We start from the raw sequence: 15,819 nt of genomic DNA, 5'->3' as shown, positions 1-15,819 counted from the left end.
GTTTTCCCCCATTTCTTATCCCCCCCCCCCCCTTTGACCCCCGATCCCACGCAGCGCCCCTATTAGGGCCGAGAAATTCCCGCCAGTTCTGCCCCTTTAAGAGCCGGGCCCCGCCCCTCCATTCCCATTGGCTACTCTCACTCTAAATCTGCGTAACCACGCCCACTTTTAACCCCTTTAACGCCCCGCCCCCTCGTTATCCCGTTGGCTCGTAACACAGCCACGCCCCCACCTGCCACCCCCTATCGTCCCGCCCCTCGCTCTCCCATTGGCCACTCACCCTACATCTGCATAACCCCGCCCACCTCCCTCGGCTCCACCCCCACTTGCGGCCGCCCTGCCCTTATAAGGCGAGGCCCCGCCCCCTGGGGGCCGGAAAGCGTGGCGGGGGCGCGCCGGCGCGGGATTTTTGGCGCGACCATGGCGGAACCGGGGCTGGAACCGGGGCCGGGACCGGGAGCGGGCCCGAACCCGGCCGAGGCGGTGCTGCGGGAGCTGGCGCTGTTCGAGCTGCGCTGCGACGGGGAGGATGTGGCCGAGAAGCGTAAGGGCCGGGGCGAGGGGGCGAGGGGAGGGGTTTTGGGGCGATTTGAGGGGTTTTTTTTGGGTCCCAGGGTGATTTGGGATGACTCCTTGAGGTTTTGGGGTCGCAGGGGGAGGGTTTGGGGGCAATTGAGGGGTGTTTTTGTGTCGCAGAGAGGGATTTGAGGGGGAGTTGGCGGGATTCGGAGCGGGAATGGGGTCCCAGGCAGGTGTTTGGGGTCACAGGAAGGGGTTTGGTGCATCTGAGGGGGAGTTGGGTCGGTTTGGAGTGGTTTTGGGGTCACCGGCAGGGGTTTTGAGGCGATTAGGGTGGGTTCAGCATCACAGGGAGGGCATTGGGGGGATTTGAAGGGAGTTTGGGGTGACTCGAGGTAAGTTTCGGGTGATTTGGGGGGGTTTCGGGGTTGCAGGCAGGCGTTTGGGGTAATCTGAGGGGGAGTTGAGCTGGTTTAGGGTGGCTTTGGGGTCACAGGAAGGTGTTTGGGGTGATTTAGGGGGCTTCTAGGGTCATAGAGAAAGGATTTGGGGCACGTTTGTGTGGGTTTTGGGGTCAGAGTCAGGTGTTTGGGGCAATTTAGGGGTCTTTTGGTGTCACAGGGTAGCATTTAGGACAATTTGTGGTTTTTTGGGGGGTCACAGGCCGGTGTTTGGGGCAATTCAGGGGCTTTCAGGATCCCAGGGAGGTGTTTCGGAGGGATTTGGGCAGTCCAAGGGGTCACAGAAGGTGGCTGGGGGGCAGTTTTGGGTCACGGGGGGGGTGTTTCAGGCCACAGGGGAGCCTTTTTGGGGGAATTCAGGTGATTTTGGGGCTGTCAGAGAGGCATTTGGGGGTGGCATTGCCTACTGCAGGGAAAACACTTGGGGAACACAGCGGGGGGGGAGCTTTGGGGCTCTGGGGGGTGACGCCTGGCAGGGCTGCTCTCACCCCAACACCCCACCGAGGCTTTTTGGGGTCTCGTGGGACCCCAAATCCCCCCCATTTCCCCCCCCCCAGTGCTGGAGCTGAGCCTGACGCACCGGCTGGGCCCCGTGCCCCTGGCCAACGAGCTGCTGGCCTTCGTCACCAGCAAGGACCTCGACCCCCGCCTCACCCTCGACAGCCTCGCCGCCTTCGAGCACGAGGTGGGGACCCCCAAAAGACCCCAAAACCACCCCAAAAAGGAGGCGGAAGGGGGCCACGCGCACCCATCCCTCTTTTTTTTTTCCCCCAGGTCCTGGCCAAGAGGGGCAGCAGAGCTTCCCGGAGGTCGAGCAGCCGCCACGGCGGCCTCCGAGACGTCCACTCCCTGCAGGAGCTGTATCGTTTTGGGGGAAAAACGGGGGGAGAAAGCTAAGTTTACTATAAAAAATTGAAGATTTGGGTATTTTGGGGGGGAAAGTAAGTTAAAGTTATGGAATAAAGTAAAGAAAACTGGGGGGGGGTTGGAGAGAAACTCCAAAGCAAAGCCTCGTTAGCACCAAAAATTAACGGTGAGGGGCTTGGGGTGGGGCTGGGGGGCGCCCTAAAAGAAAAACCCTCAAAATTGGGGGATTTTGGGGTGGTTTCGAGGCATTTCTACTCCTTAACGAGCCCCCAGGCTGGACGAGGACGAAGAGGAGGAGGAGGAGCTGCTGGATGCCTACACCACGCCCTCCAAGGTGCGACCCAAATTCCCCCCATTTTGACCCCAAACCCTTCCTATTTCCCCTACTTTCCCCCTCCAAGCCCCCCTGTGACCCCAAAACCTCCTTTTTTCTCCGCAGACCACCCAAAAACGCCCCGGGGCCCCCCCCGCCACCCCTCGCCCCAAGCGGCCCCCCTCAGCCCACAGCCCCTACGCGCTGTTCTCCCCCTCCAGCCTCTCCCCCAGGTAAAACCTCCCCCTCCACTTCCTCTTTCCCCTCCCCTTTATCACCTTTTTAACCTTTTTCTCCGTTTTTTCCCCTATTTAGCGCCACCCCACCCCAAAAATACACCGCACGGGGGGGCCGGGGGGAGGTGGTCGCCTCCTTCGGCGTCCCCCAGACCCTTTTTGGGGGCTCCGGGGGCTGCGCCCCCAAACTTTTCCCCCACCCCGACGACTCCCTGACCAAATCCTACAAATTCATGTTCCAAAAACCCCTCGATGTCCGCGAAGGTGAGGCTGGGGGTGGGCACGGGGGGGGTCACCCCTCATTTTGGGGCAATTTAGGTGTTTTTTGGGGGCGGCATTGATATTTTCCCCCCTCTCTCAGTGCTTTGCTGGCGGATCGAGGAGCTCGGCGCCGCGCTCAGGACCCACCACGGCCTCGAGGACTTCTCCTCGGCGCTCCTCCCGGCTCAGGCAAGCTCCTTTGGGCCTCGTATCCCATTTTTTAAATATAACCTTTTGAATTTTTCCCTTTTTTACCCTTTTTCGCAGGAACCCGTGACCCTGCTGGGCCAAATCGCCTGCGACAGCAACGGGAAGCTCAACGCCAAGTCGGCCGTGCTGGAGGGCGACCGGCAGCGCTCGGGGGGCACCCGCATCCCCCTCGACCTCTCCGAGCTCCCCGAATTCTCCCTCTTCCCCGGCCAGGTCGGGATTTCCCCCAAAAGCCCCCAAAATTTGAGTTTTTTGGGGTTTTATCCCCCTTTTTTATTGATTTTTTTGGTTGTTTTTTCTAGATCGTGGCCCTGGAGGGGATCAACAGCACCGGGAAGATGTTGGTGGTGTCCAGGCTCTATGAGGTGAGTGAGGTTTTGGGGTGGAAAACGGTGGTTTTGGGGTGAAAAATGGTGGTTTTGGGGCTGGTTTAGAGTTGGGGTGCGGCTGGTTTGGGGTTGAGGAAGTTTTTGGATCCCGGTTTTGGCTGAGGAGGGGGGTTTGGGGGGGGGCCCAATTTTGATTTGGGGGGGTTGGGAGGGTCTGGCTTCTTTTTTGGGGGGGTCTTGGATTTGGGGGGGGCTTTTTAGGGGATTTGGGGGTCCCTATTGGGGGGGGGGGGCTGGTTTTAGGATATTTTGGGGGCACCAACTTTGCCCAGGAGGGTTTTTTTTGGAGGGGGGCTGGTTTTCTTCTGTTTTGGGGTCAGGTCCACTTTCAGGGCTCTGTTTCTTCTTGGGGGAGGGGGGAACCCTTTCACCCAATTTTGGGGCTCTTTCTCCTTTTTGGGAAGCTCTTCACCCCGTTTTGGGGCCGTTTCACCCCGTTTTGGGGCCGTTTCACCCCGTTTTCCTCCCCTTCTTCCCTCCGCAGCCCCAGCCCCTTCCCTTCCCCTCCCTTCCGCCGCCAGCCGCAGGTGAGCCCCCAGCGCCTCCCCCTTCCACCCCCCAAACCTAACGGGACCCCTCGAGGACCCCCCTCAATTTTGGGGTGCCGGGGGGGTCCCCAAGCCCCCCTTGACCCCCCCTGGCCCCCCCCAGGCCCCGAGCAGCGGGCGGTGCTGGTGGCCTGCGGGCCCTACGCCACCTCCGACAGCGTCGCCTTCGACCCCCTCTCCGACCTCCTGGACGTCATTGCCCGCGACCGCCCCGACGTCTGCGTCCTGGTGAGGCTCTGCGGGGTGCCCCCCCCCCAAAAAATTTTCCCCAAACCCCTTAAATTGTCATCAAAACCCCTTAAAAATCCCTTAGGACCCCCCCCAGAATTCCTGCAGACCTCCCTGTCCCTGTTTTGAGCCCGAATTTGATGCTTACGGCACGGAAACGCCTTCAAATTTACCCTAAATCCACTTCAAACGAGGGGAATTTTGTGGGGTTGCTAAGGGGAGAGCTCCTTTTTTTTGGGAAAAACCCCAAAAAGCCTCTTTTTCTTCCCAAAGCAACAAAAAAATCCCATTTTTTTTTAAGAGCTAACAGTGCTTTTGGAGCCCCCCAGGAGTTAAATCCACAATGAGGTTTGCCCCGATGGCTTGAGGGGGAAAAATGTAATGACCGAAAATCATCAAAATACCTTTTTTGGGGCAGTTTTGAGGCCAGCCTGCCCATTTTCCTCTGATTTTTCCCCGTTCCTTCACAGTTTGGGCCGTTTGTTGATGCCAAGCACGAGCAGGTGGAGGTGAGTCCGGGGGTGTGAATTTGTGGGTTTTGGGGCCCCCTGTGGCCTTGACCCTACAAAAACTGTGGTTTTTCACCCCAAATCCTTCCTCTCCCTGTAGATTTGGGGCAGATTGTTGTCACAAGCCCCCAGAATGAGTCAAAACCCAGTGTTTTTATCGTTTTGGCTGTTCCATCTGCTTTAGGGGAGGCCGGGGAGTGCCCTAAAAGCAGGAGGAAGCGAGGAATCCCCCCAAACCCCTTCTTTTGTCCCAAGCCCCTTTGTTTTCCCCAAAATCCCCTCGTTTTCCCCCAGAACTGCCAGCTCCCCGCCTCCTTCTCCGACGTCTTCAAGCTCTGCCTCAAGATGATCCTAGAAGGGACCCGAAGGTAGGGGCCGCGGCCTCCCCCTCCCCTAAATCCCTTTTTTTTCCTTTTTCCTGGACCCCAAAAATCCCTTTTTTTCTAGGCTTCAAAAATCCCCCAAATCTCCCTTTTTCCCATTCCCCAAACCCCAATTATCTCCTCCCCATCCCCTAAATCCCCACGTTCCCCTCCTTTTCCTCCCTGTCCCCTAGATCTCCCTTTTTCTCCCCATTTCCTAAACCCCTGTTTTTATCTCCCCGTCCCTTAAACCCTATTTTTTTTTCCTCCCTGACCCTAAATCCTGTTTTTTCACCCCGTTGGCAGTGCCGCCCCGCACCTGGTGCTGGTGCCATCGTCCCGGGACGTGCACCATGACTGCGTTTACCCGCAGCCGCCCTTCCCCTGCCCCGAGCTGCCCAAGGAGGACAGAGCGGTAACGGACCCAATAACGCCCCGTTTCACCCCAAAATCCCACCCCTCTTATTTTGGGGCTTTTTCTGCCTCCTTTTCCAATTTGGGGCAGTTTTGGGGTGTCTGGGGGGAGCTCTGTGTGATTGGGGTGGGTTTGGGGCATTTTAGGGTGGCTTTGGGGCATTTGGGGGCATTTACAGGAAGGTTTGGGGCCTTTGGGGGGGGTGATTTGGGGGCATTTAGGAGTGGCTTTGAGGTCATTTGGGGGCGTTTTTTGGTGTTTTGGGGTGGATTTAGGGCCTTTTGGGGCAAGTTTTGGGCCTGCATTAAAAGGACTTAAGGAAAGCCAGGCATGTTTGGGGGCAGATTTGGAGTTTTTAGGTCCCACTTTGCAGTATTCAAGGAAAACCAAGTGTGTTTTGGGGCAGATTTGGGATTTTTAGGTCCCTCTTTGCAGTATTCAAGGAAAACCAAGCGCGTTTTGGGGCAGATTTGGGATTTTTAGGTCCCACTCTGCAGTATTCAAGGAAAGCCAAGTGTGTTTTGGGGCAGATTTGGGATTTTTAGGTCCCACTTTGCAGTATTGAGGGAAAACCAAGTGCGTTTTGGGGCAGATTTGGGATTTTTCGTGCCCCTGAGCCCGTTTAGGGCAGGATTTGGGGCCATTTCGGGGCGTTTTGGGGCCGTTTGCCCCCTCTCCCCACAGCGTGTGCTCTTCGTCTCGGACCCCTGCACCCTGGACATCGACGGCACCGTCTTCGGCCTCACCTCCACTGACCTCCTCTTCCACATGGGCGCCGAGGAGATCAGGTGGGAAGGATCCAGCCCCAAACGCTCCCCGCGACCCCGTTAATTAGGGCTGGCCCCCCTAATTAAGAGGCTGTGTCCTTAATGAACCCCACAGCTCGTCGGGGAGCTCGGACCGCTTCACACGGATCCTGCGCCACGTCCTGACGCAGCAGAGGTGAGCGCCCGGCGCCGCTTTGGGGTGGAAAGGGGGAAATCCTACAGCGCCTCGGCACTTCTTCCATCCCACAGTTGCCTTTTGTGGGGTTTTGCGGGATTTGGGGGGTTTTAGCCCTGCGGGGGGGACACATGTCAGGCTGATAGATGATCGCCACGCTCAGCCCAAAGCAAATCATCCCCCAAATTCCCCTTTTGGCCCCAAATCCTCCCTTTTGGTGCTCCAAATCCCCTTTTCAGCCCCACCAAGTCCTCCTTTGGGTGCCCCGACCTCCCCTCTTGGCCCCCCAAATCCCCTTTTCTGCCCCTAATACCTCATTTGGGTCCACCAAATCTCCCTTTTGCCCCCAAATTCCCCTTTAGGCATCCCAAAATCCCCCTTTGGGCACCCCAGACCCTTCTTTCCACCTCCAAAGCCCCCTTTCTGCCCCTAAAACTCCCCTTTTGGGTGCCCCAAATCCCCCTTTCCAGCCCCCAAATCCCCATTACCCCCTCTGGGCCTCCAAAACCCCTCTTTCCAGCCCCACAAGTCCCCTTTGGGTGCCCCAAATCCCCCTTCCCCCCCCCAACACCCCCCTCTGGGCCCCTAAACCCCCCCCTTTCCACTCCCCCAACCCCCAAACTCCCCCTTTTTGGCCCCAAAACCTCTTTTTTCCCCCTCCCCCCCCAGCTACTACCCGCTGTACCCCCCCTCGGAGGAGCTCAACGTGGACTACGAGAGCTTCGCGCGCTTCGCCTGGCTGCCCGCCACCCCCCACGTCCTCGTCACCCCCTCGGAGCTGCGCTACTTCGTCAAGGTCGGCCCCGGGACCGATCGATCGATCACCGATTGGGATCGATCGATCGCCAATAGGGATCAATCGATCGCCGTGAGGGATCGCTGATAAGAAGGGATCGATCCCTAACGAGCGAGAAGACGGTGGCCGCCTCGAGCGTGCTGCAACAGCGCCCCCGAATCACTGCGGGGCCCCAGTCGATCCCACAAGATCCCTAAATCGCTGTGGGTTTTACGAGATCCCCCCCCCCCCCCAATCCCCCAGAATCCCAAATCGGTCCCAAATTGTGGGTCTTACAAGCCCCTGGTCGATCCCACAAGGTTCCCAGTCGATCCTAAATCTCTCCGGGTCTTACAAGCCCCTGGTCGATCCCACAAGATCCCCAAATTGATTCCAAATCACTGGAGGGGTTACAGGCCCTCAGTCGCTCCCACCAGCTCCCCAACTGATCCCGAAGCGCTGCGGGTTTTACAAGCTCTTGATTGATTCCCTAAATCCCCAATTGATCCCACAAACCCCTCATTGACCCCACAAGATCCCCAGTTGATCCCAAATCACTGCAGGTTTTACAAGATCTCATATGATCCCCCAAGATCCCAAATCAGTCCCAAATTGTGGGTTTTACAAGCCCCCAGTTGATCCCCAATTGATCCCAAATCACTGCAGGTTTTACAGGCTCCCAATTGATTCCCCAAGCCCCTCATCGATCCCACAAACCCCCCATCAACCCCACAACATCCCCAGGCGATCCCAAATCCCTGTGGGGTTTACAAGCCCCCAGTCGATCCCACCAAATCCCCGTTCAATCCCAAACCACTATGGGGGTTTACAAGCCCCTCATCAATCCCACAAGCCCCTATTTGATCCCATGAGATCCCCAGTCAATCCCAAATCCCTGTGGGGTTTATGAGCTCCAGTTGATCCCTCAAGATCCCTGATCACTGCAGGTTTTACAAGCTCCCAATCGGTCCCACAAGATCCCGGTTCAATCCCAAATTGCTGTGGGGTTTACAAGCTTCTGATTGATCCCCTAAGCCCCCAGTCGATCCCACAAGATCCCCAGTCGATCCCAAATCTCCAGGGAGGTTACGAGTTCCAGTTGGTCCCACGAGATCCCTGATCAACCCCAAACTACTGCAGATTTTACAAGCCCCTGGTCGATCCCACAAGATCCCCGTTTGATCCCAAATCCCTGTGGGGTTTACAAGCCCCCAGTCGATCCCCAATTGATCCCAAATCACTGCAGGTTTTACAGGCTCCCAATTGATTCCCCAAGCCCCTAGTCGATCCCACAAACCCCCTATCGACCCCACAACATCCCCAGGCGATCCCAAATCCCCGTGGGGTTTACAAGCCCCCAGTCGATCCCACCAGATCCCCAGTCGATCCCACCCGATCCCCAATCTCCGCGGGTTTCACAAGCCCCCATCGGTCCCCCCAAGCCCCTCATCGATCCCATAAGCCCCCAATGTCTCCCCCATCCCTCCAGTCGATCCCCCAAGATCCCGCTGGATCCCAACGCACTCGATCCCTTCTCTCTTCTCCCCCCAGGACGTGCTGGGCTGCGTCTGCCTCAACCCCGGGCGGCTGACGAAGGGCCGGGTGGGCGGCACCTACGGGCGCCTCCTGCTGCGGCCCCGCGACCCCGAGCGCCGCCACCCCTGCGTCTCGGCCCAAATCATCAAAATCTGACCCCAAAAAAAAAAAAAAAAAAAGATTCCCCCCACGGACGGGATCTGCGGATCGCCACGGAGAAACGCAGCTGGAGCGGCGGCGTTAATTAAGGAATAACGACTAACGAGCAGGAGCAGGAGGGTTTCACTTGGGATTTCCACAGGTTTGGGGCTCGCCCGCCTCAGCTCCCCCTCTGGGGACCCCGAGGTTAATTAATCAGCGAGTAATTAATTTGCAGGCGCCCCCCCCAGGCGCACAAATTCCCAAATTCCCAGTGTCACGTTTGGCCCCGAGCCCTTTTTTTTGCTGTTTTCTGCCTCAAATCCACAGCTAGAAAACCCCAAAAGTTCTAGGGAGTGATGTCAGTGCTAATTAATTTCCTGCTGTTAATTACCTCGTTAGCACTGCTGCCACCTTGTGTGGGGTTTGGGGTGCTGCTCCTGTGCCTGGAATCCTGGAAATAAAGCAAAATCTGGGGGGAAAAACGGTGCAAGAGGCAATTTTAGCACTTTTTGGTGCTGCCTCTGTGGTGGGTTTTGAGGTTTTTCCTCCTTTTTTCCTCTTTTTGTTGTTTTTTCCCTCAATTTATTTCCGTGTTCAGCCACCTCAATGGAGTCTTGGGTGCCTCTGTCCCACCCCAAATCCACGTTTAGGGGAAAAATGGGGAAAAAAGGGATTTAGGGGGGGAGCTCCCCTCACCGTTTCCATCCTCAGCAGGGGGTGATGCGGGGCTGGGCCCCAAAATTTCTCTTTTTCACCCCAAATATCCACACAAAGCGTCTCGGCCCCGTTTCTGCTGCATCCCTGCTTCAATTCTTCCCCCAACCTGACAGATTTTAGGGTTTCTCACATCAAATAAAAGTGCTGTTTTCTTCAGCGTGTGTGAAAGACTGGTTTTGGGGCCATTTCTCCCATTTTTGGGGCTCTTTCCCTCTTTTTGGGTCTCTTTCCTTCTGTTTTGGGAGGTCTTCCACCTTTTCTGGGAGGGTTTTTCCCATTTTGGGTCTCTTTTCCCCTTTTTTTGGAAGCGATTCCCCATTTTGGGGGGCCCTTTCCCCCATTTTGGGTTTCTTTACCCCTTTTTGGGATGTTTTCCCCCTTCTTTGGGGCGCTTTCCCCCATTTTTGGGAGGGTTTCTCTCATTTTTTGGGCTTCTCCCCTGTTTTTTGGGATGGTTTCCCTCATTTTTGGGGCTCTTTCCCCCTTTTGGGATGGTTTCCCACATTTTTGGGGAAGGTTTCCCCCTTTTGGGGGCTCTTTTTCCCCTTTTTTAATGCCTGCAGGTGCTGCCCATGTTAAAAGGCCAAAAATCTGAGCAGAGCCCCGATTCTGCCCCATTTTCAGCTCCACAGCTCCCCCAACCCCCCCCCACCTCAATTTCCCTCATAAAAACACCATTTTCAGTCAAAACACCTGCAAAAGCGGAATTTTAATAAATAAAAATCCTCATTTGGGGGCAAATGGGGGCTTTTTGGGGGGTTTCCAATGATTTCTCCCCCCCAAAAAAATCCTCAGCGACCAGGCAGAGGGGCGGGGGAGAACCTCGGGCAGGGTTTTGGGGCCGAACCTGAGGATTTTGGGAGCGAACCCAAGGATTTTGGGGCCTCCCCCTGCGTGTAGGGGAAGCGAGGCCTCCGGGGTGGGGCTCTCCTCGCTGCTCCTTCCTGCCCCGCCGGGCCCTGCTGCTGAGGTGGAAAAAGGGGGGAAAAAGGGGGAAAAAAAAGGGGGGGCAGCGCGTTTTTAAGGCAAAAAAGGGAGGTTTTGGGGCCGTCGGGGTGTCCTTGCTGCGAAATCCCCCCGAGGGTGGCCGGGAGAAGGAAAAGGGGCCGGGGGGGGGGGGTTCGTCGGGACCCCAAATCCTGCTGGAACGCTGGTCCCAAACCGGATTGAAACCGGGTTGAAATCGGATTTAAATTTGGGGTGTGGGGGGGGGTAGAGGGTTTTTTAAACCCTAAAAAAAAAAAACAAACAAAACCAAAAACCCCAATTCCTGCCCCCCCTCACCGCCCGGCTGCCAGGCTCCCGACCGCCCCCCCCCCCCTTCGGAGCCCCCCGAAATAATGGGATTTGGGGTGTAAACGGGGGGTTAAATCCGGATTTAGGGGATTTAAAGGAGGGGGCGGTGGCGGAGCCGCCCCACCCCGCTGCTTTTCCTGCTCTTTTCCTCCCCCTTTTGGGGTTTTTCCCCCTTGCTGGGGGGTGAGTTGGGCGAAACCGAGGCTCCGCCACACCCCCACCCCTTAAAAGTGCTCCCTTTTCCCCGAAATTCCCCTTTCTCACCCCAAATCCTTCCCCGGGGGGGGGGCTTCATTCTGCGTCCTCCAGCACCGAGCCTCCTCCGGGTGGTTTTTCTCCCAAAAAAAGGCTCGAAAAGGGACTGGAAAGAGGCAGAGGGGGGGGGTGAGCAGCTTTGGTTTTTGCTTTCCCCCCCCTTAAGGTGTCCCGGAGGATTCTGTTTATTTTTTTTAATTACCTTATTTTGTGTTTTTTTTGCAGGTTTTTCTCCCTGGAGGCACCGGGATGGGAAATTCGCCGCTCCGGTAATCGCCAGCGAGCCTTTGCCTGACGGAGCGTAAGTCACCAAAAATGGGGGAAAAAACGAGAATTTTTAACCACTTTTTACCTCTTCTGCCCTGCCCAGCGACACCGCCAGCCTGGGGGGAGCTGGAGAAGATCGGGGAAAAGGGATTTGGAGGATTTTTGTTGTCCTAAAAACCTAAATTCCATGTGTTTTTGTGACCTGCTGACCCTTTTCCAGGAGGTGTTGGCCAAAAATGTGGTTTTCTTAAGGTCGTTTTTCCCCTTTTGGTGGACACAAAGGGCGTTCGCAGCGAGCTCTGGCTGCTTTTTGAGGGAAAAAAAGGGCAAAAGGAGCGATTTCTGCTCACAGGCACTGAATAGAAGCGGCCAGGCTTGAGGAAAACAAGGCAAAAATGTGTATTTTTGTTTTCTGATATTTTTTTTTTTTCCCCCCAACGATTTCAACACTTTTTGGCCAAGCTGCCGCTTCCGCCGCAGGCTGTCGTTAAGGCTTTAATCCACCCGGGATTAACGAAGCCCAATCCTGCAGTGTCAGCCTTCGGGCGGGTGCTTGCCATCATTTTGTGCTCTAAGCAAGCACAAAACGCCAGGATTTCCCCCCAAAACTCAACGCTCTGAGCGTTTTTGGCTTTTATTTTGCTCGCTTCCTCCCCGTTTCTCAAAATCTGTGCCTAGAACCGGGTGCGTAACCTGGTGGGGTTGGATGAAGAGGAGTAAAATGGGCGGGAAAAAATCACAATTTCCTTCCCTTTTTCCTAAATCTGTGGGTTTTGTAGTTATTTTTTTACTAAGTGTGGGGCTGGGTGGCTGGAAGAGGTAAATAGGGCACTTAAAATTTAAAAAAATCTCCTCTTTTGGGCTAAAAAAGCCAAAGCAAAGCCCAGAATCAATTCCCAGAGGCCTCACCCACCTGGAATTAATTAATTGGGTGGTTTTGTTATCGATAATGTGGCTGATGAACTGAAAAGGAGATGTGAGAGCACCCGGAATTAATTAATTACCTGGGCTTCGTTATCAGTAGCATGGCCACCAGCTCCAGGTAGAGGAGCAGAGTGTCTGGAATTAATTAATTGGGTCATTCCCTTATCGGTAATGGGACTGACGAACTAAAAGCACCTGGAATTAATTAATTACCTGTGTGGTTTTGTTACAGATAACATGGCCAACCAACTAAATTAGGGAAAGAGCACCTGGAGTTAATTAATTCTCCAGGTCATTTCCTTATTGGTAGCATGGCCAACCAACCCCAATGGACAAGTGACATTGAATTAATTAATTCCCTGGGGCATTTTGTTATTGATAACATGGCATTAATTAATTATCCAGGTCGTTTCGTTATCGATAACGTGTCCAACCAACTAAAATGGAGAAAGAGCACCTGGAATTAGTGAATTTTTGGGGTAATTTTGTTATTGGTAGCACACCCAACCAAGAGAAGTGGAGATGACCTGGAATTAATTAATCACCCGGGTCACTTCATTATCAATACCATGGCCAACCAACTATATTGGAGGAAGAGCATCTGGAATTAATTAATTTTTGGGGTTGTTTCATTATCGATAAGGTGTCTGACCAACTAAAATAGAGAGAGATCACCTGGAATTAATGAGTTTTTTGGGTTGTTTCATTATCGATAACGTGTCCAACCAACTAAAAGTGGAGAAGAGAGGATGACCTGGAATTAATTAATTACCTGTGTCGCTTTGTTATCAATAACACGGCCAACCAACTCAACTGGAGAGCAAGCACCTGGAATTAATTAATGTTTTGGGTCATTTTGTTATCGATAAGGTGTCCAACCAACTAAAACAGAGAAAGAACACATGGAATTAATGAGTTTTTTGGGTCGTTCCATTATCGATAACGCATCCAACCTACTAAAAGTGGAGAAGAGGAGATGACCTCGAATTAATTAATTACCTGGGTCACTTCATTATCAATACCATGGCCAACCAACCAAATTGGAGGAAGAGCATTGGGAAATAATTCATGTTTTGGGTCATTTCGTTACCAATAAGGTGTCCGACCAACTAAAACAGAGAGAGATCACCTGGAATTCATGAGTTTTTTGGGTTGGTTTGTTACTGATAACCTGTCTGACCAACTAAAAGTCTAGAAATGTCAACGAGCCGCAATTAACTAATTACCCCTGCTGTTCCCTTCCCCCTCCCCAGGTCTTTGGCCATGTCGGCCAAGGCGCCGATCTACCTGAAGCGTGGCGGCCGCAAGGGGAAGCGCGCCAAGCTGCGCGAGGTGCTGTCCTGCGACATGATCAGCCCGCCGCTCGGCGATTTCCGCCACACCATCCACGTCGGCAGCGGCGGCGAGGGCGACACCTTCGGCGACGTCTCCTTCCTCCGCGGCAAATTCCACCTCCTGCCCCGCGCCGAGCCCCCCGGCGCCTCCTCCTTCCGCTTCGCCCGGACTTCCACCCTAGGGGAGCGCCCGACGTCGGAGGCGGACTCGCCGTTGCTCAAAAACGCCGTTTCTTTACCCGTTCTGGGCGCCCCGCAGGCATTGACGCTGCCGGCGGCGCCGGCTCCTCCGAAACCGCCGCGGTTGCACCTGGATGAGCGGGTTGGTGTGGAGGAAGAGGAGGAGGAGGAGGAGGAAGAGCGGGGCGCCGAGCCCTTCCTCCCGCACGCCGGCTCCCTCCTCTCCCTCCACGTCGACTTGGGGCCGTCCATCCTGGAGGACGTCCTGCAGGTGATGGAGAGGCATCAAGCGGAGGGCTCGGTGCAGATCTTGACCTGAAAGCGAGCAGAAACGGGAAAAGGGAAAACAAAACCAAAACAACACAAAACCAGCGAGAAACGGGTGTTTTTCCATCGTTTTTCCTTTTTCCCGTTGGCTCAAACTCAACCGTTGCCGACCCTGCACGTTTCGGGAGGGGTTTGGTGGAGGAATGGGTGAAAAAGCTCCTGACGCGTTGGCTTGGTGAAGCAAAAACGCCGCAAATGGGGAAATTCGGTGGTTCTCTGGAAAAAAAACAACACCCACCCTGCCAGGCTTTGAGGGTGAGGGAGAAGAAGGAGAAGCCGAAAAACACCGTTTTTGCGAGGAAAATCGTGCCCGGAGCGCAGGGTTGGAGTTGGAAAGGTGAAAAGAAGACGTGGAGGAGGGCGAGGAGCGTCCTCGGGCTCCCCAAATTGCCAAAACCCCCCAATTCTGCTGATCTTGGGGCAAAATGGGCCACGGGGACTTGCGTTTTCCTTCGTGACCCAGGATCGAGGCAAGGAAAATCCCGCTGGGGCATAAAAAACTTCGGGTTTTAATAAACTGCGTCGCTTTTAACCGTTTTCAGCACTTTTTAGCCCAGAAGAAGGCTGCTGAGGAACCTCTCGGGGAGCTCTCTGACTTTGTTTTTTCGGTGGTTTTTGGTGTTTCCGTACGTTGTCGGCCGACGTTTGGATGGGTGAATTGTTAATTAATGAGGCATTCGTTAATTAACGAGGCATTAGACTAATGAGCACTGTGCAGTCGTGTCCTGGCTCTCATTTACTCGGCCCGTTTGTGTCGGGGGGGCGCTTATAGGGAAGGTTGCGGGCAAATGGCAAAATTTTGGGGTTAAATGACAAGATTTTGGGGTTAGATGGCAACATTTTAGGGTTAAATAGGAACTTTTGGGGTTAAATGTCAGTGTTTTGGGGTTGAAAGGTAGCTTGGGACTGAACAGCAACTTTGGGGGTCAAATGGCAAGATTTTGGGGTTAAAGAGCAACATTTAGGGGCTAAATGGCAATGTTTTGGGGTTAAATGTCAAGATTTGGGGGTTAAAAGGCTACATTTTGGGGTTAAAAGGCAACTTTTGGGGCTAGGCATCAATGTTTTGGGGTTAATTGGCAAGATTTTGGGGTTAATTGGCAAGCTAACAGCCCTGCTTGGAATAAGAACTGTCAAGGAGGAGGCAGCCTGCTTAATTTTATTTATTTGGGGCATCAACTGCTCCAATTTGGCCTTAATTTGGCCCCAAACCCACCTTGTTTGATATATTTTTTTTTGCTCCTGGGGATCACAGCACCCTTCTGAGCACATGATTTGGCTCCTTTTTTCCCCTTTTCCCCCCCTTTTTTTCCGTGTCTCATCTCCCTCACCGCTCCCCTGCTGAAAAAGCTGAAAAAAAAAGCATTTTTAATGATTTTTTTAATTTCTTTTTAGCTACTTTAGCCAAAAAAAACAGCGCAACCACTTGGGATTCCCCCTACTTCCCTACCAGGCACCCTGCCCAGGACCCCACCCTGCCGGCACGTGCGTTCCTTCCCCAATTAATCGTTACTCAATTAACCCCTCCCCAATTAGTCACTCCCCAAAGGAGCGATTTTTGGAAATGAGTGTTGCTAAACCCAGCATTTTTATGCCCGTTCTGAGAAGCGTGAGTCACTCGGGCAGGAAAAAAGCTCCCTGCCGTGCCTCGCCCCGCCAGCACCAAACAACGCCTTTCTCCTCACTTTTTTTGGGGAAAATTGAGGCAGAATAAGTTAACGAGGGCTTTGAGGGATTAATTACAGCTCGGGGAAGGGGAGGGGGTTAAGATAACGGGCGGCTGTGTAAAAAAAGGTTGCAGTGTCCC

General features: G+C 54.3%; 2 protein-coding genes across 3 annotated transcripts; both read left to right on the top strand.

Annotated features, from left to right (window-relative positions):
- Window positions 1–110: 110 nt before the first annotated feature.
- Window positions 111–9,585, top strand: POLA2 (DNA polymerase alpha 2, accessory subunit). The gene is made up of 18 exons (XM_084502322.1): window positions 111–544; window positions 1,538–1,665; window positions 1,755–1,840; window positions 2,121–2,181; window positions 2,287–2,393; window positions 2,476–2,660; window positions 2,758–2,846; window positions 2,925–3,080; window positions 3,170–3,232; window positions 3,741–3,783; window positions 3,908–4,032; window positions 4,503–4,541; window positions 4,836–4,909; window positions 5,210–5,318; window positions 6,003–6,106; window positions 6,201–6,260; window positions 6,930–7,056; window positions 8,587–9,585. Exons 1-18 carry the CDS (start codon window positions 421–423, stop codon window positions 8,725–8,727), a joined length of 1,821 nt encoding a protein of 606 aa, XP_084358448.1. The 5' UTR covers window positions 111–420; the 3' UTR covers window positions 8,728–9,585.
- Window positions 9,586–10,299: 714 nt separating this feature from the next.
- On the top strand, window positions 10,300–14,729 carry CDC42EP2 (CDC42 effector protein 2). Of its 2 annotated transcripts, none has more exons than XM_084502316.1 (3): window positions 10,300–10,399; window positions 11,206–11,281; window positions 13,425–14,729. In XM_084502316.1, the coding sequence occupies exon 3, from the start codon at window positions 13,435–13,437 to the stop codon at window positions 14,002–14,004; it is 570 nt and encodes a 189-aa protein (XP_084358442.1). In that variant the 5' UTR covers window positions 10,300–10,399; window positions 11,206–11,281; window positions 13,425–13,434; the 3' UTR covers window positions 14,005–14,729. The 2 variants fall into 2 exon arrangements, with proteins under 2 accessions (XP_084358442.1, XP_084358443.1); XM_084502317.1 differs by lacking the exon at window positions 10,300–10,399 and adding an exon at window positions 10,884–11,109.
- Window positions 14,730–15,819: the final 1,090 nt, after the last annotated feature.

Source organism: Aythya ferina (assembly GCF_964211825.1).
Source record: "Aythya ferina genome assembly, chromosome: 38".
In the NCBI taxonomy this organism is placed as follows: Eukaryota; Metazoa; Chordata; class Aves; order Anseriformes; family Anatidae; genus Aythya; species Aythya ferina.
This window is presented reverse-complemented; position numbering and strand designations above follow the sequence as displayed.